At 36.9% G+C, this 27,774-nt stretch overlaps 1 protein-coding gene across 2 annotated transcripts in view; it reads right to left on the minus strand.

The window, feature by feature from the left end:
• Nucleotides 1-17,479: 17,479 nt before the first annotated feature.
• The window catches only part of MAPK6 (mitogen-activated protein kinase 6), a 38,636-nt gene continuing 28,341 nt past the window's right edge, over nucleotides 17,480-27,774 (minus strand). The window contains exons 5-6 of one of the 2 annotated variants that reach the window (XM_020980938.2): nucleotides 21,600-21,801; nucleotides 17,480-19,846 (exon numbers count right to left, since the gene is read on the minus strand). In XM_020980938.2, the coding sequence (XP_020836597.1) occupies nucleotides 18,742-19,846; nucleotides 21,600-21,801 (1,307 nt within the window). In that variant the 3' untranslated portion in view covers nucleotides 17,480-18,741. Of the gene's footprint in view, nucleotides 19,847-21,599; nucleotides 21,802-25,119; nucleotides 25,314-27,774 lie in introns of those variants that run through there. The other variant, XR_002323431.2, reaches the window with a different exon arrangement.

A 27,774-nucleotide genomic window follows, 5' to 3' on the forward strand; every position in this document is an offset into this window, starting at 1 on the left:
TTTTTGTCAGTCTAGGGTTGTGAGTATTTTGCGTTTAGCATTTTTTGGTATAAAGGAAACAAATAGCTGTCCTACGAGTGATCTACATTGTACACTGAATACCTTTCCATTTCCACTCTGCCCTTTTTGGGAAAGACAATAAACATGGACCAAAATTAGCCTTCTAATAATTTTCCCAGGACTTTAGGGTAAGTGTAAAGAGCCCAACACAGCAAAACTAAAGAGCTGACCATCTTGTTAAGTTGGTTAGGCTCCTTTAGGCCATCACTTAATCTACAAGTTCTTGAGTCCAGAGCAGAGGGGCATCTTAGCGGAGAAGAAAGGGAAGGGCAGGCACTTGCGTGCGCGCATGCCCACACACACACACAACACACACACACACACACACACACACCAGCCAACAGTTGTCATCATTGTTACATAAGTAAATGTTGCTAAGTTTTTCAAATTAAGTTTTATCTTTTAGCATGGTGAATAAAGATAATATCCTTTAGGATAAAATATTCAATAAATGTTTATCTTTCAAAAAATAAAATTTCCTGGGCTCAGCCTCTAACGAAATTTTCCCTGAATACCTACAGTCAGAGCGAGGCTATGGGTCACCTCCTTCCTCACTGGGCACTCCCAAGGGCGAGAAGGAAGCAGACAGCTCAAGAAATCACTAATGTCTGACTTAGGACATTCATTAACTTTCTGTAGATGAAAGAATTCAATTTCCTAATCTGGAATACTAGTGCCTTTTTTCCAGACTGTAAGCCTTGCCTACCCCCTTATCCCTCCCACAACCAGGATTACAATAGCAACTTAAAACTGATAATGACCCCAGGAGCAGCCTCCTCAGCCTGAAGAAGTCCCTGGGAAGTTAAAAATGTTCCCATCTATAGGGAGTTTGAATATCAACTAGCTGCCAATTCTCTATGAATGTTTCACTCCTTCCCCCACCAATAGCATGAATCCTCAATCTTCAAGTCCACAAGTCCAGGCTCCTCACTCCCTTCCTCTATTGCCTGGTCCTGCTAGATCCACATAAGAAATGTGTAGACACATCACACCTATCAGATTGGCCAACATTACAAAACAGGAAAATGATAAATGTTGGAGAAGATGTGGGAAAACTGGAACACGAATGCATTGTTGGTGGAGTTGTGAAATGATCCAAACATTTTGGAGAGCAATTTGGAATTATGCTCAAAGGGCTGTAAAAATGTGCATACCCTTTGACCCAGCAATAGCACTTCTAGGGCTGTATCCCAAAAAGATCATACAACTGGGAAAAGGACTGACATGTACAAAAATATTTATAGCAGTTCTTTTTGTGGTGGCAAAGAATTGGAAATTGAGAGGATGCCCATCAACTGGGGAATGGCTGAACAAGTTGTTGTATATGAACGTAATGGAATAGTGTTGTGCTATAAGAAATGATGAACAGGCTGACTTCAGAAAAACCTGGAAAGACTTGTATGGTCTGATGCTGAGTGAAGTGAGCAGAACCAGGAGAATGTAACACAGTAACAGCCACATTGTACGATGACTAATACTGATAAACTTAACCCTTCTCAGCAATACAAGGATTTAAGACATCTCCAAAGGCCCCATGATTGAAAATGCTATCCATAAAGAAGAAAGAACTATGGAGTTTGAATGCAGATCCAAACATACTATTTGCAATTTTTTTTCTTCTGTTGTGTTTTGTTTCCTCTTTCTGGTGGTTCCTCCTATTGGTTCTAATTCTTACTTACAACATCACTAATGTGAAAATATGTCTAATAGGAATGTATATGTATAGCCTATATTGTGTGCCATCTTGGGGACGGCTGTGGGGAGGAAGGGGAGAAAAATTTTCAACTCAAAAGCATATGGAAGTGACTGTTGATATATCAAAATAAATTAATTTTAAAAAAAAAGAAATATGTAGAAACCCACAGGACTTTACAGGTTCAGAGTGCCCCATTGCCTCTGGGGCCCCAGTGGAGTGTACCCAACTCCACTTTGGAAGCCCAACGAGCCTAACCTGTTTCCATCATTCTCACTGATTGCCCTTCATATTGTAAAGGTGTCCCCTCGTATTCTAAGTACATCCTCTCAAAGCTATTTTTACTGTCTTGTATGCTCCATGTTTCTTAGTACTTGGCCCTAGATTTTCTAAACCTTCCTGAATCTGCATTAATGCAAAAGTGCTACGGAAATGTACACATACAAAACAATTTTTTCATAACAGTCTTGTAAAGTAGATAGTTTAAATATTATGCCTCCATTTTATAGATGAGAAAGCTGGCTCACAAGTTAAGTGACTTGGCCATGGCTAGTAAGAATTGAAGGGAGAACTCAGATCAGGTTTCCTGACCCGAATTCCAAGATTCTTTCCACCATACCTGGCTAGCCGCCCCTTAGCCCAGCCAAGTATTCTAGCCTGTCCTCCAGCTTGGTAGGACTGACTAGAGCTTACATTCTTTTGGTATGGCTTTTGAAAAACTCAGCTCATTTATTTCCATGCTAGGGTGAGGCATTGGTTAGGACATCGTCATCATGCTTTGAAATTTGCAAACTGCTTCCCAAATGTTCTCTCGACAGATCTTCAGAACAACCCTGTGAGGTAGGTGCCTTTATTACCACTGCATTCAATCTCAAGTCCTACAGGAAATTCATTCTGTTTTTTAAAAGGAGCCCTCAGGGAACGTGAACTATTTTGTGTATAGTCCCAAACCAGTTACTAATTGGAGAGTTAGAGTGGAAACAAGAATTCCCATAGAGGGATGAGCTGGCATCAATAAGATCTTTACTGGGTCATATAACAAAGGGGTCATCTGATTGTTTTCTTCTATGGTTCTTTTTCTTAACTAGGCTCAAGTGGCCTGGGCTAATTCCTTTCAAACTGTTTCTTTGTAGATCTCTCAATGTCCTTTTTACAAAAGTGGAGTCATCCTCAGCTTTGGTGAGAAGGTTGGAAGTTGGATCCTTTGAAGCTGGGGATGAATTGCAGACCAGAATGTAGGATTTTTACTACTGAATTGGAATCAACCCACTGTGGCCTCATCAAAAAGAGAATTCACATTAATTCTGGGGAGGTTTAGGCTACAAGGAGTAATTTGCTTTCTGGATCGTTTGTTCTTGCCAAAATGGGCCACTGATTGAAAAAGTTGGAAAATCCCTTTGCTTCTATGACCTTTGTAGGGCTAACAGAAAATTCTCTGAGTGTCACCAAAGTATGGTTTTTAAAGGAATTAGGGGTCATTCCTTGAACAAGACCATTTAAGTACAATGAGATAATTTAGAAACCTTCAGTTAAATCACCATGTATTTAGACCTGGAAGTACTTCAGAGGCCAACTCCTTCCTTGAGAAAACTGAGACTGAGTGAGGTTAAGTGACTTACCTCAAAGTCACACAGGTAATAATTGTTAGAGGCAGGTAGGAATCTATAATTCATCAGGGTCTTCAGATTTAAAAGTCAATTTTCTTTGCACTGTACCAAAGACTTGTCCTGTTGGGCTGCTCACTTAGTAATTAATTGCATTTTAACATTTCAGTTGTTGAAACAAACAGCAAAGAGAATATGGGATGCTAGAGATATGTAATCTGAAATAGGAAGAAAAAAAAAGAAGGAAGAGACATTGAGGGGAGATTTTTGACTGCAGAGATGTCAAAGGAATGTCTCAGAAACATTTTACAAAATGGCCAACATTTGGCTATTCCACAAGGGGGCAGCCTCTCCTCAAGGTCTGATGAGAACAATGCTATACAATTTAAGATGAAGTTATAATTCTTCGTTTGTCCTACAGAATCTCTCTGGCCATCCTAAAAATTCTTCTCCACACTACAAAGTTCACCCCAACAATGCAGGCTAAGAATTCTTTGCAAACAAAGTATTTAGAATGTGTTACTCTTTCTATCAATAAGTAAAGCTGGATGTAACTAACAGCACAAGATTCTCAGAGAGTCTACAGCTTGTGTGAGCATTTCCTGGGATGTCTAGAAGGATAAGATGTATGTAGTCCCTCACCACTGGGACCCTAAAATCTATTTGGAGAGAAAGACACATGAGACAATTATAGAACAGTAGGCTAGGGACAGAGTTGGGACTTAGGGTTTTATTAGTGGAAGAAACTCCTAGATGAAAAAACTATACTAATGCAGATTGGCACCTTCTCTGCAACTTTTAACAACTCAGTGAGCTTTCTATAGCACTATGAGGTTAAATGACTTTTCCAAGATCATACAGCAAGTATCTGTCAAAGGTAGGACTTCAACCCAGGTCCTTCTGGTTCCGAGCCTGGTTTTCTATTCACTACCCACACTGCCTCTCTACAGAACTATACCCTATTACTCACCCACCCCTAAATGCTATATTTTTAGCCACAGGGCAGAGTCTTTCTGGAATTTAGAGAAAGGAAAAATCAGTGTATGTTGGGCCAGATAGGGTAGACAAACTGGTCTTTGAAGGGTAGATAGAATACTGTTAAAAAGAGAGGAGGTGAGAAGAGGGGGAAATAGCATACTGTGGTTTTTTAAAAAAGGCCACTGTATTTAGAATTTTGCCAAGTATTAACTGTGTAACCTTGACTCAGTCAGTTAATTTGACATGCTATGAAAGACTGGGGTACATAGGGTAGAATGTGGATTTCTCATTTTACTAATTTGTTACTTCTATCCAGAAAAATCTGGGAACTTCATTATATGTATGACTATCAGATCCCCTTGCAAACACACAGTTCAATTTAACAAGTTGTAGAGAGATTAAAAAAAAAGTTGTTAGTAAAGTAAAAAAAAAACAACTCATGATGAACTTTTAGAAGATATCAACCTGACAATGAGCAGCCTTGAGTAAATCACTTAACCTCTCTTGGTCTCAGTTTCCTTATCTGTTAAAAAAAAATTGGGGGGGGTGGAGGGTTGGACAAGATTTCCTCTAAATTACCTTCCAGCCCTAGGGAATAGTCCTTAATCCTTATGAACCCTTCTTCTGAGATCTATATAGCTTCAGTCACTTACAATCATGAGCTAGGCAGGAATCCCAGAAGGCAATGAGTAGAAATACCAGACATGATCTGACACGCACCCTAGATTCTGGGAGAGAATATTTCAGGATAGGCAGTATCCCATGACCCACAATTCCACAAAAAGAGTAAGTCCAGGAGGCACAGAAGACTTATGTGAATAAAATTCTGATGACAGAGAAATAACACTGACGAGAAAAAAAGATGGAATTGTCTAAAGATCAAGATGAAACCACAGAGAACTTACAAGTTTAAAAATATATAGGAAAGATAGAGACGAGAGGATGGATGTAAAAGCATGGCACTGAGGCCTATAAAAATGGTGCCGGGAGGAAGTTCCAAATGAGGAGAGGCTAGTGAGGAAAGCTAAGGATAACAAAAAAGGCTTTTCTTTTAGCTATGTTAAATACAATAGCTAACATTTCTATATAACTTTAAAGTTTGCAAACTACTTCACATATTTAATCCTCACAAAAAACCTTGTGTAGTAAGTGCTGTTCTTACCTCCATCATTTTACAGTTGAGGAAACTGAGACAGAGGTAAGTGACTTGCCCAAGATCACGTGGCTAGTAAATGTCTGAGGTAGGATTTGGACTCATCTTTCCAACATCAAGTCTAATGTTCTATCCACTATGCCAAGGCAAAGTACCATTGTTCACGGTGAATATTCTAGTGATGGAGAGAAGACACAATTCTTTTTTTCTTTTGATTTTCTATTCCAAGGAGAATAATTTGCTACCTGAAAATAATGCGACAAATGTGCTTAATGGGGAATTCATAGAAATGGGAAAAAATTACCACAAAAAAAAAAAGAAACTAAATGCTTTAAGATGAGAACAAGCAAACCTGACCCCAAAGACCTCACCTCTGGCAGAGGTAAGGGGTTGTTATGTAAAGAACAGAGAAAGAGAATTGTTTATGAATGCATGAACTTTACATGTAGCTTGGGGTTTACTTCATGTATGTTAAATTTTATGCCATTGTACCAACATTGCCCAGCTTTTCTCTTTCCCCTTCCAAACTTCCTTCTGCTCCTTTATGTGTGTGTGCCTTCACTTAGATTTTTTATTTTCTTCTTTTTTTCAGCATTACCTTCCAACTTTCCCCACCAAAGTAAAAAACTCTCCCTGGCAGAACAACTGCCCATCTGAGGTTCACATATTTTCTCCTCACCAAGCAAATTACCTCTCTGAGGTTCTTCAGATGAACTACAGGCCATTCTCCCAAAAAGCTATTCACTGTGAGAGATATTATAGGTGGAACAGAGCAACAGTGAAGCAGATGTGACTAATGGATGGAGTAATTTAGATTTCAAATTCAGCATCACATCTATGATTCAGCCCAAACACTGTTACATAATGTAGTTGGTTCATTAACAAATTGATAGACATGAAAGCCTAACAGCACAGATCATCCCAGGATGGGCAATGGCTTATTCATATAACTTAGAATTAGTCATTCCCATCTCCCTCTCAAAAAATATTTTAAAGCAATATCTTTTTTTAATTTTATTTATTTTTAGTTTTTAACATTCACTTCCACAAGATTTCGAGTTTAAATTTTCTCCCCCTCCCTCTCCTCCCCCCTCCCAAAGATGATGTGCAATCTGATATAGGCTATACAAATCACCTTAAACATATTTCCACATTAGTCATGTTGTAAAGAAGAACTAGAACCAATGGGAAGAATCATAAAGCAATATTTCTTAGAAAATTGAATTTGTTCCTTAAGCATTGGCAGCTCATTGTACATCACTAGTACTAATGTGTTTTGTTAGTGTTGTTATTCTAGTTCTAATCTTAGCTCACCTTGGTGACACTCAAGCATGCTAAAAGAACTGTATTTATAATCTAGCAAAGAAGCATTTGGGCAAAAAGTATAAAAGTAAGAAAAATGAGAATTCTCATTGAAGTTGATTATAAAAGGAACTGCAGCCACCACTAGGAGAGAAATCATGGAGAAAGGGCCCACCTTCCTCATCACCAGCACCGACCAACTGCCAGTAACCGGCAGAGAGCTTGGGAAACCAATGGAAGTCATGGGAGAGGGAGCATGCCCCAAAACACAGGTCCTGCTTCCAGCCAACCTTCTCAGCCATCATTTGAGGGAGCAGCTCTGTAGAGATGGGCCAGCCGTCTCCCCCAGCTGCGGATCAATTGCCACCCGGCAGGTGGTCAAATCAGTCTAGCTGAAGCAGCAAAGCATCCTAAAGGAGAGACATGTGGCAGGCAACATGCAAATCAAACCACCGCCATCTCCCTTCAGACCCTGATGGAGACATCCTAGGACCCTGAATCTAAGAGCCATTGAAATAGCTATGCTTCCAGACCAGTGGGCACAATTATTATTCCGGGAGGTAACCCCTGTGGAAAGGCAACCTGGCTACTGTTCTTGCAGAGGCTATAGCCATGTCTATGGAAGACCCCCAAAGAAAGTTCTTGTCACCAAAGTCCTTGGCACTGTCAAATGGCTCAACAGAAAATGATAGGATTTTTTCCCATGGGAATGACATTAAAGCAGCATTACCATCTGATTTACCACTGCATCCCAAGGAACATGGGTCCCTCCCATATGACTTGCAGCTGAAACCTTCCCCGTTTCTCCTCTATTAGCATGTCAGCTCCTGGAGAACAGGAATCATCTTGTTTTTCTATTTTGTATCCTTGGCAGTTAATACAGTGTTCTGCATGTAGAAAGTGGTTAATAAATATTTTTATTCATTAAAAGAAACTGTAAAATTTCTGGATTGGATCTTGAAAGGAGATATATTTTATGTAGATTATTTTAAAGTACTTCATTTGTTCTTTCCTTCATGATATGGCTACAATTCAGAAAATGCCATTGTGTGAAAAATCAATACTACTCTACACATGACATTCTGTTTACACTTATACTGGAATTCGAGATTAATGAGAAACAGTATTGCCTAGCGTATAAAGAACTAGCCTTGGAATCAGGAAGACTTGAGGTCAGGGTCCACCTCTGACACATACACTGGCTGTGATATCCTGGGCTGTTACTGAAAGACTGCCTAGGCAACTTACTAGGATTGTAGAACTTAGAAATGTAGTAGAGCTGGAAAGGATCTCAGAGAATCTAGTTTAACCTCCTCATTTTACAGATGAAAAAAACTGATACCCACAGAGGTTAAGTGACTTGCCCAACATCATATATTATTTTCAAATTTTTCAAATTTATTACTTACTTATAACATTCTTTAAAACTTTTTATTCTTGGAATGATATTGCTGCTATTCTATACAACATTCTCTTGTTTCTGCTCATTTCACTCTTTATTATTTCATGCAACTCCTTCCGTGTTTTTCCAAAATCAACCTGCTCATAATTTCTTACAGCACAGTAGTATTCCATCATAATCATATACCACAACTTGTTTAACCATTCCTCAATTGATGGGCATTTGCTCAATTTCCAGTTCTTTGCCACCACAAAGAGAGCTGCTATAAATATTTTAGAAGATAATAGGTTCTTTTTCCTTTTTCCTGATCACCTTAGGAAGCAGACCTAATAGTAGTATTGCTAGGTCAAAGGGTATACACAGTTTTATAACTCTTTTGGGTATAATTTTATATTGCTTTCCGAAATAGTTGGATTAGTTCACATTTCCACCAACAATGTGTTAGTATCCCAATTTTTCTACATCTCCTCCAATACTGCCTTCATTCCCTTCTATCATTTTAGCCAAACTGATAAGTGTGAGATATCTCAAAATTGTTTTAATTTGCATTTCTCTAATTAATGAGTTAGAGCATTTTTCATATGACTATATATAGCTTTGATGTCTTTATCCAAAAACTACCTGTTCATATCCTTTGACCATTTATTTATCAATTGAAGAATTATACATATTCTTATTAATTTGACCAAGTTCTTTATATATTTGATATGAGACCTTTATCTGAGAAACTTTTCCCCCAATTTTCTGCTTTCCTTCTAAAATTGGCTACATTGGTTATATTTGTACAAAATCTTTTTTTAATTTAATGCAATCAAAATTATCCATTTCATACCTCACAATGCTATCTCTTATTTGTTCATAAATTCTTCTCCTATCTGATAGAAGTCTGATAGGCAATATGTTCTTTTAATTTACTTATGCTATCTCCCTTTATATCTGGGTCATATCTTGACTTTATCTTGGTAAATGGTGTAAGATATTCTGCCAGACTGCTTTCTAGTTTTCACAACTATTTTTTTTACCAAATACTGAATTCTTATCCCAAAAGCTTAAATCTTTATATTTGTCAAATACAAGGCAACTATAATCATTTACTACTGTGTACATACTGTGTATGTCTATTCTGTTCCACTGATCTTTCTTATTTCCACCTTTCTATTTCTTATCCAGTACCAGATAGTTTTGATAATTACTGCCTTTTAACTTAGTTTATAATCTGGTACTACTAAACTCCCTTCCTTTACATTTTTTCCATTAATTCCTTTGATATTCTTGACCTTTTGTTCTTTCAAATGAATGTTATCATTTTTTCTAGCTCCATAAAATTTTTTTTGGTAATTTAATTGGGGATGGCATTGAATAAGTAGACTAGTTTAGATAGAGTGATTTTTATTATATTGGCTCTACTCACCCATGAATAATATTTTTCCAATTATTTGAATCTGACTTTATTTGTATAAAGTGTTTTATAATTTTGTTCATGTAGTTCCTGGGTTTGTCTTAGCAGGTATACTCCTCATACACCACAACTCATTCAGTCATTCCCCAAATGATGGGCATCCTCTCAATTTCCAGTTCTTTACCAACACAAAAAGAGCTGCTATAAATATTTGTGTACATATAGGTCCTTTTTCTTTTTCTCTTATCTCTTTTGGATATAGACCTAGCAGTGGCATTGCTTGATCAAAGGGTATGCAGTTAGACTTTTTAGCGTAAGTCCAAATTGTTCTACAGAATATTTGGAACAGTTCACAACTCCACCAGTCCCCTCCAGCATTTGTCATTTTTCTTTTAGGTCATATTAGCCAATCTGATAGATGTGAGGTGATACCTCAGAATTGTTGTTTTAATTTGCATTTCTCTAATCAATAGTGATTTAGACCATTTTTTAATATGGCTATAGATAGCTTTGATTTCTTCTTCTGAAAACTGTTCATATTCATTGACTATTTATCAACTGGGGAATGGCTCTTATTTTTATAAATTTGATTAAGTTCTCTACATATTTGAGAAATGAGGCCTTTATCACAGAAACTTGTTACAAAAATTATTTCTCAGTTTCTTGCTTTCTTTCTAATCTTGGCAGCATTTGTTTTGTTTCTGCAAAAACTTTTTAATTTCACGTAATCAAAACTACCCACTATATTTTCCCATGATCTTCTCTATCTCTTGTTTGGTATAAATTTTTCCCTTATCTATACATCTGACAAGTAAGGTTCTCCATGCCCCCTAATTTGCTTATGATATCAGGCTTTATGTTTAAATCGTGTACCCATTTTGACTTTATCTTGGCATACAGTGTGAGATGTTGGTCTATGCCTAGTTTCTGCCAAACTGCAAAACATTTGATAAAAGTTTCTCATGTTTTTCTTGTAAAAAAAAATAGATGAAAAGAGGTGGGCTTACCACTAGATAAAATCAAAAGCAGCTAGGTGACACAGTGGATAGAGTGCCTGGCCTGGAGTCAGGAAGACCCACCTTCCTGAGCTCAAATCTGGCCTCAGATACTTCCTAGCTGCATGACCCTCAGAAAGTCACTTAACCCTGTTTGTCCCAGCCCAGTTTCCTCATCTGTAAAATGAGCTCGACAAGGAAATGGCAAATCACTCCAACATCTTTGCTAAGAAAACCCCAAATCAGGTCACAAAGAATCAGATGAGACTGAAAACAACTAAACAATAAGATGAATTTAAAATGAATTGAAGTAGGCATGGAGAACCTAAAGAGTAACCAGTGCTTAATGGTTTAATGTCACCTTGATAGGTCTTCAGTCTAGTGCTTTATGAATATATACTTGGTCCTGTGCTACTTGATATTTTTATCAATGACTTCATATGTAAATAATACAAATCTGTAGTAGTGGTGTAGTGGACTTTGGCCAGGTCCTGCTGTGACTCTCACTTAAGTCCCAACTGCCATATATGAAACTAAAATAAGATGGATGGACACAGTAAAAATTTAACTAAGTGAAAGCAGGAAAACAGGCGGGGTGTGGGGAAATTCCAGAAAAGTATGATTGTAAAATAGGAGAGGGGGAGTAGTGTCCAGAGAGATGTAGGTCCAAATCACTAATTTCGTTTTGACAACTGCCCAAGTGACCCTGGTATCTAGATGGCTCAGTGGATAGAGCACTGAGCCTGGAGTTAAGAAGACTTGAATTCAAATCTAGCCAGGGATACTTACTAGCTGTGTGACCCTGACCAAGTGACTTAATCTCAGTTTGCCTTAATCCACTGGAGAAGGAGATTGCAAATCACTCCAGTATCTTTGCCAGGAAAACCCCATGGACAGCACTGGTGTGCTATGGTCCATGAGGTTATGAAGAGTTGGGCATGACCGAATGAATAAGTGACTCTGGGGCTGGGGGGTCATATAGCTTTTGGCTATAAAAAGTAAGTACAATAGTGTACTAGTGTTTGTATGCATGCACAAGCATGCTAAGCAGAGAGTTGTTTCCATTCTGACTTGTTTAGACCCTCACCATTCCCAAGGGCTGCTACTGGGATCCAGGACGAATGTCTGTGAGACAATAAAGGAATTGGGAGACCACTATACAACATCAGACCACGACTGCCATCTGTCCATTCTCTTTCTATCCTGGATCCTTAATTCATAATGTTCTTACAGCCTTTGATGATCTTAGCAGAGGTATAATTAGTACTACTGGGTTCTGAGTGTTCATTCGTTACCAGATGGGAACCTGAGACCCTTCATGGAAAATTCAGATGATAACACTTTGGATGATAGATCAAAAGGTCTGTCAAGAGAGAAAGACTTGTAAGGCTGCAACAACAAGAAAAAGTTTTGAGTTTTAACCTTGTAAGTACAAAGTAGGGAAAAACATGGTTAGGCAGTAGTTTGGCGACAGAGAACAGCACCACAAGTAATAGGTGGAATATGCAGGGACAATTTGAGGCTCAATGTAAGGAAAAATTTGCTAGTAATTAGATCTATTCCCCCTTCTCTTTGACTTCATTATAGAAATGACAGCAATAGCAATAAATCAAGAGAAAAAAATTAAAAGTGTAAATACAGGCAAAGAGGAAACAAAACTATTACCACTTGTTGGTTTACTTAGAATATACTAGAGAATCAGCAAAGAAACTGATTGAGACAATACTTTCAGCAAAGTAGAATACACGCTAAATCTACAAAAATTAACAGCATTTCTGTAGAGCAATACAAAATCCAGGAGGAAATAATATAAAGGGAAATCCCATTAAAATAACTACAAGGCATACTTAAGACTTAAATAAACACAATTAAACATGATCCTTAAAGAAATTAAGATCAAATAACCGAAGGGATATTTAGTACTCATAGCTGGGCTGTTTCAATGTAATAAAAATTATATTACCTAAATTAATATAAATGCCAAACTACCAAGAGGATGCTTTGTGGAAGCAGATAAAATAATAAATTTCCTTTAGAGGAACAAAAGATGTAGAACCTCAAGGGAAATCACAAAAACAAGAATGAAGAGAGACTAGTAGTTCTAAGACCTCAAATTATAACACAAAATTAAAATAACATAAAATAAAAATTATAAATACTTATAAAATTATTTGGTATTGATTTTAAAACCTGAAAAGTAGAACAGTAGAACACACTAGATAAAGATCAGAAACAATTGGACTCCACTCAGTGTTCAATAAATCTAAGAACATAAGTTAGTTGGGGAAGTACTTCCTGTTTGATGAGAATAGTTAGGATAACCAGAAAGTCATTTGGCAGAAACTAGATTTAGACCAATGCTTTTCACCATAAACCATAATAAACTCAAAACATGTACATGACCTGAACATTAATGATCATACCATTAAAAAGTTTAGAAAGGTTCAGGCACCTTTCTCAGCCATGCCCCCAGGAAGAATTCTTAGCTAAAGAAGGGATAGAGATGATTATAAAAGATTCAAGTAGATAATTTTGATTACAGAAACTTTGAAAAGCTTTTCTAACTAGAAAATCAGTATCTCAGGGATAGTAGAAGCAGTCATCTACAAGGAAAAAACCTTTGCTTCAGATTATCTCTGATAAGCAGTAACCACAACAAATATTTAGAACAGCACTTTTTGAAGTATCAAAGAACTGGAAACAAAGTAGATGCCTATCAACTAGGAAATGGCTGAACAAATTGGGATACATGAATGTAATGTAATATTGCTATGCTGCAACAATGACTATGGTGAATACAGAGGAACCTAGTTAGACAAATAAACTGATGCTAAGTGAAATAAATGAACTAGGGGGGGAAAGTGTGTCACACAGACACAAAATGACCATATCTGTACAAATGGAAAGAATGACAATGAAACATTGGAAACTGAAGGTTGCAAAATTACAAAGACCCAGCTTAGTCCCAAATGAGAGATACGAGAAGGCTTCTTCCCCTTCCTCTTTTTAAAGAGTTGGAGGATGATAGGTGTGAGACACTGCATACAATGTCATACTTTTTCCTTGTATCAAATTAACTTTTTAAATTTTCTTTCATTCTCTGTTATAAAGAGAGTCTCTCTGAGAAGGGGAAAGGGAGAGTCATAGACAGGGAGGTATAGGTGTTAAAATAAAAGATATTTTTAAAAACAGATCAACCCAAAAGCCAAATTAGCTTCCTTAAGAAATAATGGTTTTCGGGGCAGTTAGGTGGTGCAGTGGATAGAGGACTGGCCCCGGAGTCAGGAGGACTTGAGTTCAAATCCTATCTCATACCAGACATTTGACACTTACTAGCTGTGTGACCTTGGGTAAGTCACTTAACACCATTGCCTAGCAAAAACAAACCAAAAAAAGAAAATTAATGGTTTTCTTCTCACTTGAGGTCTTCAAGCAAACACTGAACAACCATTTCCTGGTTGCCCAACTGAAACTACTTTCATGGTCCCATGTTCTCCAACTCTTTCCCATTTACTCTTACCACTTGGGCAACAGTAACACAGTGGATGGATGATAGCATTTTGGAAGCTAGTCTGGTGGCATATCTTCCCTAAGACTCTCCCTCAAGCTAACAAAACAAACCAAGAGGTTGTTGAGCTTTGCTCTGGGAACCTTATTGCTAAGGCATTCCAGAAAATAACTCTGGTCCTTCATGCCAGAAACAACTCTCACATAGGGCCTACAATCAGTTTTATGCAAAAATATTCCTCTTTCCAAAACAATAGCAAAACCTGAAGGTGGAAATTTAAATGAGCTCTTAAGCATCATAAATTTATTATGGACTTCCCAGTGTCATACAGTGGCTGTCTTTAACATGTATATATTTGTACTTAACTTAATGATTACCTGGGAAGATATGGTGGTCAAGCTAGTGGAATGGGACCTCCTAGCTAGGATAATTAGGCTGGGTGTTGATAACAGAGGACTAATTTGTGAAGAGATGATGGATTTTTTTTTAGTAAGAAAATTTATGAATAGACAGTGGAAAGCAAGAGAATGAATGCATGATGATATTCAGAATGAAGGAGCTGCCAAAAAAATCCATCACGTCTTAAGAACAAAGAGAGAAAATAAGTAGGAAAGCACTTGGAGGAATTATATGCCAGCACGTACTAACACATTCTAGGCTGAGAGGAAAGGCTTAGTGCAGGAAAACTGCATAAGTAGTAGACTTACTCATGCAGGACAAAGGCTAAGAAATTTCCTGTGGGCACAGTCTCACTAATACTACTACTTAGGGAGCTGGAGGCCAAGGCAGTAGATTTAACTTAAAGTCAAAGGGACCTGGGACCCTAAAAAGAAAAGGCCTTCTCTAGGAATTTAGTGAAGCTAGAAGAGCTTAACCCTAGATCTGGGGGTGGAAGTCTTGTGAAACATCACTTGACCATTTCCCCAAGGTAAGGAACATGTCTAAGAATCAGCAAGCCAGGTTACCAGGTACATTCAACAGAACCAGCATAGAAGTGCCATGAATGGGGGAACATTGGTAGAGAGGTATAAAAGGTTTTTTTTAATTGATTAGGCAATAAGGAGGCAATAGGCAATAATGTTTGGGGAAGATTTTTCTGGCAGCTGTGTGTAGATGGGTTAAATTGGAATGGGGACAGATAACAAGAATAGTCTATACCAGTGGTTCTTAACCTGGGGTCCCCAGGACCACAAAAGATTCATGGATAGATTTCAGGAGATCTACAAACTAAGAACCTTTAATATTTTGATAGGTATTTAGTATCACTGATTTCCTTGTAATCCTATGTATTTTATGCATTTCAACAAGAGTCCATAGGCTTTACCTGACTATCAAAGGGAGTCATGAGCCAAAAAAGTTTATAAGTTCTTTGGCAAAGGTGATTGTTATTCAAAAAGGGAGGAAATGGTTAATCAAGAGACACAGTAAACATTTATGAAGCATCTACTGTTGCCAGGCACTGTGCTAAGTGCTAGGGCTATAAAGGCAAAAGACAGTTCTGACTCTCAAGGAACTCAACAGTCTAATGGAAAAGAACATGAAAATAACTATGTACAAACAAAACATATACAGATAAACTAGAGATTAAACAAATTAGATCATCAATATAAATTAGAGATCATCAACAGAAGAAAGCACTAGCACTGGGAAAAGTTTCTTGTAGGCGGGATTTTGAAGAAGGCCAGGAGACAGATGAGGAAAGAGAGAATTCCAGACACAGCCAACAGTCAGTGAAAATGCCAGGGAGGGACTGGGAGTCATTAAACAGTGAGGAGACCAGTATCCCTAGATCACAGATTGTATGGGAATGAGGAATAAAAAGACTGGAAAGATAGAGGGGAGCCAGGTTATGAAGGACTTTGAATGCCAAAAAAAATGTCTTTACATTTGATCTGGGAGATGATAGGTAGACAGTGGAATTTACCGAATGTGGAGAGGTGGGTAACCAGGTCAGACCTGTACTTTATAGGAAGATTAATTTGACAGCTGTATAGAAGATAGATAGATTGGAGTGGGGAAGAGACTTGAAGCAGGGAGACAAACCAGGTTACCGTAATAATCCTGGTGTGAAGTGATGACGGCCTATACCAGAGTATTAGCAGTGTCAGATGAGAAAAAGTATACAGGACAAATACTGCAAAGGTAAAATCAATAGAACTTGCTAACAAATTGGACATAGGAGGTGAGTGAGGAACTGAAGGTAACACCTAGGTTGGAAGCCTGGGGGACCAGGAGGATGGTGATGTTTTCCCCAGTAATAGATAAGTTTGGAAGGTTTTGACCATGTTGAGTTTTAAGATACCTACAGTTCATCCAGTTTAAGATATCTGATAAGCAGTTGGAGATGTGTTTGGAGATTAGGTGAGTTTAGGGCTGAATAAGGAGATCTGAGAATCATCAGCATAGAGATAATTGAATCCCTGAGAGCTGATAAGATCACTCAGTGATATAGCACAGATGGAAAAGTGCAAGAGACAAGTATAGAAGTCTTGGTGAGCAAATGTGGGAAATAATAATGATGGTATTGCTCATGGTAATAAAGAAATTAGGAAGAAGTAAATGGGATCATAAGATCAGACAGAACCCTTAAGAGGTATGATTCATTCCCTTCACCGTACAAGTAAGAAGACCGAGGCCCAGAAAAAGGACTCACCTCAGGTCTTTCAGGAGGGTAAGTAGCAGAGCTGAGATTTAAACCCAGGTGCCTTAACACCAAATCCAAAGCTTTTTACTGCATCATGCTACAGTTTACCAATAAGAAATAATTCACTACATTAACAACTCAAAAGAGAACCATTTGAAGCCTAAATATTTGAATATTCTCATGGCTGAATTTTTTTTAATAGTGCTTCACTGCAATCCTACAACTGGTGCTTCATCACGGCATGGAGATGCTTCTGGGTTCTCATGGGCTAGATCAGACCACAATTTCAGTCAAGTCCTATACAAAGCTTAAAAGGCTTAAGAGCGTGGGCCCAGTGATAAGACAACCAGCCCAGACCAATTTGGGGAGACTTGTCACCAGGATCAGTCTGCAAAATTATGAACTTTTCAGGCACAGCAACTCTACTGTCAGTTATGGAGAAGGGGCAATCTACAAGAGTTTTATATGTATGTTTTACGTAATATGCACATTCGATCTAGTTTAAATTATGAATTTCAATAAACCATAACAATGTTCCTCAATTTTTTATGTGACAAAGCAAACTGACTTAAGTCAACATGTGACTTCTACTTGAGGTAAGACCATTTTTCCTTTAAATCTTTCATATCAAAAGAATTTAAAATCATCAGTTCAAAATTTTGGCCCTGTAAGTTGAAATAGATTCTGCTATACATTTTACTGCAACAGTCAATCACTTGTCTTAAGTAGTGAAACAGGAACCATTTTTTGATGGCCATGTTTTATTCATCCTTTTCTTTAAACAGCTTAACCAAAGATACAGACAGTATTCAATAAAATAAAATAGGTGAAATGAATTTTCAAGAGACTGAGATGCCACATGCTACATTTAACCTAATTTTATTCATGCTTGCTTTGGGATGGGGAATAGATCATTCAGTAAAAACATACAGTAAAAACAAAATATGTCTTGCCATATACAACTTTTAACCTACAATAATGATGTACCTTAATTACGTCCATGCACACAAGTCTAACATTACAATATTTTTAAAAAATAAACACAATTAAGACTTCTAGGAGCATTTTATAATAAAGTAATTCCTAATTTTTCTTTGTAGATAGATCAAGCACCTCCAAAATACAAATTCCTATACACAGTGAGCGCTTTACTTAAAATGAACACTTAAGTAAATTGAGTACGTGGACAGCCTCAGAACAAGCTGACATTATAACATTCAGCTAGGTAGGCAACAAACCATAGTGCCAAATGGAAAAACTTTATTTGCAAATAAATTTCAAAAAACTAAGTTAACTTTCTATAATTAAATACAGAAAATATACTGATTTGCTAAAATAAATAAGATGTGGTGTATTAACACTTCACTAGAAAGAATGCATACCAGAACACTTATAAACAGTGAATGATTCTTATTAAGAAGTTACTATAATAACGCTGGCTAAATAGAAGTGCATATTGTGAAGCACTATGGGTGGTACATGTTTTGCCACATACTTCTGTTACCTTGAGGTAGATAACACATGTGTACCAAATTCGGCATTCATTTTCAGTTGCTGCTGGTATCATGTGTTTTAAGAAATGTGTACAGTATGAAAAACTTGAAAATACTCATGAATGAAAAATGTTTCAGGAAAAAAATAGATATTTTCATGCAATTATGTACAGTCTCACTGTGTAAATTTCAAGGCAAGATTTTTTTTCCTGTAAAACAGATAACCGTTTTACTGAGAGAATGTTTTTACTTGGCTTAGTGCATTTCTTTTGTCTCCTCCTGCATTGCATTATTTTGCTCTATTTTTTAATTTTGTGTGCAAATGACATGCCAGTTTAAAATGAAAACTATTTCATGTATAGAAAGTAATTCTGGATTTTAAAAACCAAGAACTAATGAAATCCATACTAAAATGACACCGTCTGATTCAAGTAAAAAAATGACTTATACTAGTAATAAAAAAGACAAAACACATTTCATGAATACAAAAAGAACTGTCTGCTGAGTGTTTTAGTTCAGATGTTTCAGAATGCTGCTGTATGTTTTATGGGGAATCTGGGGGGGGGAAGATTTCATAGCAGAAGGTGTTAATGTGGCCTGTATTGATTTAAGTGGTGAACCAACTGGACTATGAAACTGTGGGATGCCTATAGACTCAAGCTGCTTGTTAAAGAGGAACTCCCCACTATTGTTAAGAAAACCCTCCTCACTTTCTCTTTCCCCAAACTTGCCATCCTCTACTGGCTCAGTTTCTAGCATTTCAGTATCTTCCTTCCTGCTAAAGAACTTGTCCAAGTAACTGGTATAAGTGTTTTCCTTCTCAATTTGTTCATCCTTTCTTACTTCACAACAAAACTGATCTATGAGAAAACAGTCCTCCCCACCACTTACAAACTGGCTATCCCAAGAAGACTGGTACAAAGCTTCTAACTGCGCCAAATTTGCCATTCCTTTCTCCTGTTTTTCCCGGCTTACTGACTTTGATATCAGACTTTTCAATTCTAGTTGGGACACTGAGCTATTTAAGTCATTTAATTTATCAACAACATCAGTAGACTCATGTTGTGAACTAAGTTGAATAGTTCCTGCAATAAAGGAATCAAAGTCAAATCCTTGATTCTTCTCCCTTTCTTTTTCAACCAGTTGCTGTGATGCTTCCTCAAGAGCTATTTGAGCTTTAACCAATCCATTCCTTTCACATTTTGACTTGCCTTTCTTATCAGATTTTTCTTTGCTTTGTTCTTTCCAATTAGAAAGATCTATAATAAGTTTGGGTTCATAGTAATGGTTAACTTCACTCTCTCTCCAAACTAAGTTATCTAGATATGATGACGACCTCATTTTGTAGTTACAAGTGTGGCTGCATTCCAGATCACAATACTTATTTTCATGATGATCTGGATACTGCCAACAAGGCTCAGTAGAGAAATGGGTATCAAAGGCAGGATCCTTCATATACTTTTCACGATCTCCATCCAAATATTTTCGAGGATCCACTTGTACTTCCTCTTCATCAGTGACATCAGAAAGAGCCCTTGGGTCACGCTGAACTTCTTCAATATCAAAATTATTGTGTATAGGCCAGTCATGGTCTGAAAACTGACAATCATGGTACCTGAAATAAATTAATGTCACAGTCAGCCTATATCTAGAGATCATTATCATTAAATATTTGAATGCATACTATATATTTTTTTAAATCCTATTTTAGACTCTCTAAAAGATACAAAAATCAGGATTTTCTATCCTCTAGGAATTTACAATATAGTTAGGGAGGTAAGACCTGCCATGTAGAAATAAATACAAGACAATACATGTCAAATGAATGTATAGTTTAACTAGAGGCATGCAGATTTGCATTTTTTAGTAATATCATTCACTAGTCATCATTTCCAGATAGGCTCTCCTTAACTAATCCCTCTCTGTTCTCAACCCACAAAATCTACTAGATGAAGAATGTACAATCAAATTCAGGCCAATAATTTTATTAATTTGTATGCTGTTCATCACAAATGGGACTATGTAAGATACAGCCAGAAGGGACTTTCAAGATGTTTTAGTACAGGGGCAGCTAGGTAGCACAGTAGATAGAGCACCGGCTCTGGAGTCAGGAGGACTTGAGTTCAAATCCAACCTCAGACACATGACACTTACTAGCTGTGTGACCTGGGCAAGTCACTTAACCCCAACTGCCTCAACAAAAAAACAAAGAAACAAACAAAAAGATTTAGGTATAATTCCACCATTCTATAGAAAGGGAAAATGGGACTCAAGAAAGTTAAGACATTTGCCCGAAGTCACGTAATTAATGGGGGAGCTAGAAAGAGAACCCTATAAATTTAGTGACATATACTGAAAAAAAAATGTTTTTAAAAAAATGATATAACTTCAACATATTAGTATATTTTCATTCTTAATGACTGGGGGAAAATATAAAAATCAGATGGCTGGAAGGAACTTTAAGGGTTTTTTGGCCACTATTCCCCTCTTTAGGCAGGACCATGACATGACCATGCCATAATCATTCCATAAATATCTCATAAATATAAGAATTTTAAAAGGGGATTCTATAATCTTTCATTTCTATTAGTCTGAAAATTCCCCTAATAATAAACTTAAATGGATTTAGTATTAAAAATGAGCAAAGCAGTCAAGAAAAAAATTTCTAGATACATAAAATTCTAATATTAAATTTATCTGGATATATACATATACATATATGTATATGCCACAGGAAAAATAATTCATCCCCTAAAACATAATTATATATATAATAATTGCCAAATGATTACGCTATGAGGCAGATGTTTGTCTTGTTCACCTAAAAGCATTATATATTAATTATATATATATATATATATTATATATAATTATAATTATATATAATATATTTGCTGTACTGTGGAATCTTTAAACTATTTGCATCCCTATGCTGCCTCCCCATGCCCCGCCACCCCCTCTGCCCAATTCTTCACTTTAAAAGGGCAAAAAGACCATTCAAAGGACTGTTAACAAAGCATGAAAAAATACTTTGAGAAAGCAGCAACCATTTAATTTTTTTCATCCTAAAAGGTTGTTTCAGAAAATATTTTAGTAAACATTACAAATGGTATATTATGGTATATAAATGGCATACACACACACACACACAATATACACACAGATATTTTTAAAAGGTATATTTAAAGAGAAATAATTTACTAGGAGGGTAAAATTAAAAAGAAACAGATAAAAAACATGGTACCTTTACTCATACAACTTTTGCATTGATATATCATACAAAAACTCATTAATAAAAATGCCATCATGTTGTGGTTCATATAAATAAAAGCCAATTATTAAATAGTTTACTATAAAATCAATTTTACCTCTCCCAATTATAAATGTGACTATGAGTTTCATCCATGAGCAAAATATCATCAACTTCATCTTCAATGTGAAAAGGATGGCTTGAAATTGGTTCATCCATTGGAAAGGAATAAATGCTCATATAAGGATGGGACAGAGCTTCTTCTGCTGTCAATCGATCCATGGGACTAAATGTCAAAATTTGCTCCAAGAAGTCCAGTGCTACAGAGATAAAGTAGGAAAATTTTAAGAAGTTCTTTTCTAAAAGAAAAACAAACTCAATGATTCAACAAACATGTATTAAGCATATGTACAAGATATGCTACGAAGATAAAAAAAAATGATAGTCCCTATCCTCAAGGAACTCACACCATTTATCTGGGTGTAGGAGAGACCTGAAAAGATATGACATGCATAACAAGGTAGGAAGGAAAGAAGAGGTCAAAACAAAATTCTCTAGGCACATTTCAGGAAAGAGGATACTTTCAATTCGGGGATTACAGAGGGTGACACCTAAGCTAAGCTTTCAAAGAGAAGAATTCTTTAATGTCAAAGTATATACCTGCGTATGATGCCAGTTAATTGTGATACCCTTTATTACTTCACGTTATACAACAGGAAGAGGGAACTTTCTTTTGCACACTGAGGACAACAAATTATAGGCAAAAGTAAAGAAGGATGCCATATAAAATAAAAATAAAGTTAACTTATTTTTGGTTTTGTTTTCTTTCTTTAAAAAAACTTACCAATTTTAATTTTTTTTAAATGATACAAAATTTTATTCAATAAAAACAAATACTTTAATGGCACCATCTTTCTTATCTGTCATTTCTCCCATTCCAATCATTGATTGGTTCAACTAAAGCTGTCTCAAGGCTACTCGGGTTGGACTACACAGTCATCTTAATACTGCCCTCTCTACTATCCTAATCCCTCTTACCCATATAACTTTCCACTGTGACTACGTTCCAAACCTAACATTTGCTTTCTCTCTTCTTAGGTCATGCGGTATTAACTATAGAAAAATGAATAATCATGAAGAAGTGGGTTGTGACAAATAAATACTGTGCCATTTCAATTACTGGTCCAAGCTCAGTAATCTTTTTATTAATTTCTTGCTGCTCCCTATAACATCTGTATAGCTAGACAGTGGCTTGTTTAAATGTAGCAAACAGATTTAGGACAAAGTTTCAGACGATAAAGTATTATGCTTATATCAAAAATACTTCATTATAAAAGGCCATTTGTCACAATTCTCCAGGTTCAAGCCCTGTTCTACAAATCTGAAATACATTTTACTGGAAAGCTTATTACTATCTAATGCAAATTGCCACATTTTTCCTCATCTCCACAACTTACCTCTAATCTGGGGAGAGAAGGTTATTATTCTTATCTAAAGCAAATCATCCCACCAGCACCCTAGAGCTCATTTTTTTTCTTAACTCCTGAGGAATCTTATTTTCATTCCTTCCTTTTTCTCACTAAGCTTTTTAACTCTGTGTGTGCAGAGGTCCCCTAAACTTTAAAATAACCTGTGCTTCAATTTCCTTCCCTTTATAACTATGGTTCTGGTTCCTTTACCTGCTTCCTTTCACTGCCAAATATTTCTGGATGTTAATGTTTCCTTTAGTTTTTGGAAGCAATTAGCAGACAACCAAACAACATGACAAAAGAAGCCCAAGTATACAAGAACAGAGTTTGGTAACAGCAAAAATAAATGAAAACATAATCTGATCTATGATATATATACAGATCCAGAGAGTCACACTCTAATGTTTCATCAAGGCACAAAGGCAACCCTGAGTTCTCAAAGACTGTATCAGCAGTCTGCAAACAACAGCAGGTTCTGCCACGTTGGAAAGGATTTGAGTATGGTTTCGGCAGTGGACTATGCCTAATTTCTAAGGATAAGCATAACTGAGCAGGAAGAGACTCATCATCAGTAGGGCGTCCACTTGATGACGAATTTTTTAGCAGTGACAACTATGAAATTAACAAAAACATAAAACAGTCTTTTGTCCAGATCCTGCACTCACCCTGCAGGGTGACTGAAAAAGAGCCAGAGAGTTCTAAGATGCATAGTTGGCATTCTGAATGTGAAATCCTTGTATAGTGACTAACCAGGAGACATAATTTTGGAGGTACTAATCATCTCAATCTTCACATTCTTGCTATATAGAAATAATGCTTAGTTGTTTCAGTCATGTCTGACTCTTTGTGACCCCCTTTGGGGGCTTTCTTGGCAAAGATACTGGAGTGGTTTGTCATTTCCTTCTTCAGCTCCTTTTACAGATGAGGAAACTGAGGCAGAGTCAAGTGACTTGCCCAGGGTCACAGAGCTAGTAGTGCTGGATTGGAACTCAGGTCTTCCTGACTTCAGGCCCATGGCTCTATCCAACTGTGACACCTAGTCAACCATATAGAAATGATAACAAAAAACAAAAGGAAGTTGTAACTAAATGGAAGGCTGGTACACAGATTCTTCCCTTGGAGAGGCAAATAAAGGGGCTGGCAGAATTGGTTTTATTGTGTTACCCAAAGCAACAAGAAATACCTTCACTCAAGATCATGACCATTACATGGTTATGATGAAGATATAAAAAAAAGACAACAGGGAAGAAAAATTGTATCGTATGTGCCAATATCTGTTTCAGAGTGGGACGTAGACAAACCCTAGGAAAACCTCAATGAGAAGCTCCAAATTAAATCAACATACACTTTAAGACTTGTTGACTTCAATGCAAAAGAAGGAATAGGGAAGACAGTGAAACATGTACTAAAAAATATTTAATTACAAAATGAGAGGGCTAAGGGTTTATAGACTATACAGAAGTTATGTATCTAAATATCACAAATAATTTAAGAGTCAGGTGGCAATGGACATGATGAGAATCATATAACAATTTTAAGAAAGGAAACTGATTATATCCTGATGGGAAATAACTGGTTTGAAGTAATTTTGAATCTTTTATATTTCATTTTGAAACAACTGTCTTGTGTAAGGTCAAATCATCAACTTGTTAGAGCAAAGACCAAATCAATAACAAATTAAAATAAGAAAAATGAGAAGATATTGTGTGTATTTAAGGCAACTTCAACCTGACCTGTGTAAACAAGTTGTTTGATGCTGAAAAAAAGAAAACAAAAGACAGACATTAACAGATATAACCACTTCCAAAGGAAGTTTGACAGATGTAAATCAATTGCCATAATAAGGAGACCAAAGGAACCCAGATGTTGCCTCAGCCAGAAAACCACTTGATCTCTTTGCCAAACAGAGAGTAATGGCAGCCAACAGCAATAGTGGTTCAGACTCTAACCTTATAAGGTCTCACTGAAGAGGACAGAGAAAGATTTTGAGCAATATCACTCCATAAAATAGTGGGAAACAATGGAAAGAAAAACAAGTTTACAGAAAGCTTGTTCAGAGACCCAGTTAAGGCAGATCATCCCAAGAGCACTTACAGATGAAACTGAAAGGACAAGCAGCATGAAAAATGGAAAAGATCTACAAAGATCTATATAACAAATTCTTTTCACCATCAAGGATAGTGGAGCCACCACAATTGGACTCTAACATCACAGTTCTGGAAGTGCTTGCTGAGGAAGTGGAAATGGCACTGAAGAAAACAAAGATGGAAAAAGAAGCTGGACTCATCCAAGGACACATAAAGGTGGTCCGTGCTGGAGGCGACACAAGTTTGTGGGTGTTGAGGTATCCATTCTCAAGGTATCTGAAAAAGGGGAAGATACCAAAGGTATCTCAGACCTTATTACCACCAAAAAAAGGTGACTTAGAACATACTGATACTACTGACCCATATGCCTAAGGAGAATAGTCATATGAATGATTTGGCTACCTTAATAACCTTTTCTCCCCTTTCCCATCTTCCCTTCCCCCCAACTTTTTTTAGGACTTTCATCAAGGAATGGGACAAAATACAGAGAGAACGGAAGAAAGTATATAAAGGGGTGCTGCTGCTTAACTTTGGGGGATCATGTGTCACCTTGAATTTTCCTAATTTAAGATGACGGAAACCATGCTGTATTTGGTACAGTGGAAAGAGCACTGGCTTTGGAGTCAGGACACAACTTCAAATCCTGACTCTGCTACTTATTACCTATATGACCTTAACCTTATATAAGTAAATCACTTAAGTTCTCTGGAACTCAGTTTCTTCATCTCTAAAATAAGGGGATTGGACTGGATGGCTTTTCCTTCCCACTTTAAATCTATGATACTAAGAGCCTTAGAAGTCAGAAAGATTGGAACTGATTTCTTAGCAATATGGACAGAGGACCAAAACCAACTATCCAGGTGAATCCTAACAGCTGAAAATGAGCCTGGGATGAGAAAAATGCAAAATAGGCATTCCCACCCAGTCAGCTGATTAGTGTTGTGGAAAGGAAGACCATCTTTATCTCAAGACAAGGATGCTCTGAATATGTACCCACATCAATGAGGCCACAGATCCATGGAAGCAACAAAGCATGACATGCATACTGGTTACAGTATATGTATGGTTACAGTATATTATCTTCTTCCCATGCTCTTCATCTCAAAACCTTTCGAACATCATCCACCACTCTTTCTCCTTTGCCCCAGTCTCTGATAGTGCACTAGTCCTTTTTGCCAAGGCCAACATATTGATCCCATCCCCTCCCACTTTCTCAAGCACATTGTATTCTCAATCATCAACCTGCCCATATCTTCAACTCCTCCCTATCTACTGGTTCCTTTTCTACTACTTTCAGACATGATAAAATCTCCCCCTCATCCTTAAAAAAAACTTACACTAGACTCTGCCATCCTCCACAAGCTTTCATACGTCCCTTTACACTGCAAATCCTCGAAAAGGCTGTCTATACTTCCTCTCTTTTCACTGCCTCCTCAATCGTTTTCATTATGGCTTCATTCAGTTGCAACTGCTCTCTTTAGTCACCAATGATCTCTTATTGGCAAACTTGATAGTCTTTTCTTAGTCCTCATCCTTCTCAACTATCTGCTGCAATGAACACTATTGATCACCCTTTCCTCTCTTGGAATACTCTCTTCTTTCTAGGGTTCTGTGACACTGCTCTCTCCTGGTTCTTCTCCTACCTCTCCGCTCCTTCTTAAATCTCCTTTGCTAACTCATTTTCCTTATCATGCCCCCTAACTATGTGTGGTCCCCAAAAGTCTGTCCTAGGCCCTCTTTCTCAGTAACTCACCAGCTCTCATAGGTTTATCACCTCTAATGTGGATGATTCACAGCATACAATGCCAATTTCTTCCCCTTTATCCATTACAACACCTAGCTGTTAAAGACAAGTTCTGAACAAAAATCCTGAGTTAATAATGTTAATCTGTTTTCAGCCTGCTTTAAAAACTGGCTTAAGAAAGTTGTCACATAAAAGGACAATTTAATGATACCATGTGGAGTTTTTTTGTTATCTGCTTAGTTGTTTTATTCCTAAGCTGTATGTGACCTTCTTTCCTAGGCTTCCTATTCAAAGGCAATATACATACCCCACACAAAAACATTTCTCTAACTTAAAAGATGAGTCAGAAACTGAGCTTACAAGCATACATTACTAGAGAGTGTTAAAAGAGACCAATGGATTCCTTACAAAGTATTATACCAATAAACTAGGAAACACTTTGGACTGTATATATTTGTATCTATTTTAAAAATATATACATATATGTATATGTGTGTATATGTACATATATGTGTATATATGTGTAATAGATGCAGAAAAAGCCTTTGATAAAATCCAATATTCATTCATATATTGCTATTCTACTTCTCTACTTTTGTTAATTATGTCCCAATAGTAGTTTAGTCTACCCTGAGCTTAGATTTCTAAAAGCTGAAGGATGCCCTCTCACTCTCCAACAATAACAAATCCAGAGATAATCATCTGGAACAATGGTGTCAAGCTCAAATATAAATGAGTGCCACTAAATTGTACAAAAGGATCCGTCCCTGTGACCCACATAATGATTTAGTTTTTAAATGTAAATTATTTTATGTCTTATTGTATTTTTACTTATTTTGTTAAATATTTCCCAATTACATTTTAATCTGGTTCAGGCTACACTTTAGAGTATTGTGGTCCATGTGTTTCTGACACTTCTGATCTGGAGGATTCTTCCTGCTTACTGCCTTGGGCCAGTTAGTCTCTTCAAATATGCCCAAGTAGAAATTTGGG

This window comes from Phascolarctos cinereus, unplaced genomic scaffold (genome assembly GCF_003287225.1).
Source record: "Phascolarctos cinereus isolate Bilbo 61053 unplaced genomic scaffold, phaCin_HiC Scaffold_3;HRSCAF=262, whole genome shotgun sequence".
NCBI lineage: Eukaryota > Metazoa > Chordata > Mammalia > Diprotodontia > Phascolarctidae > Phascolarctos > Phascolarctos cinereus.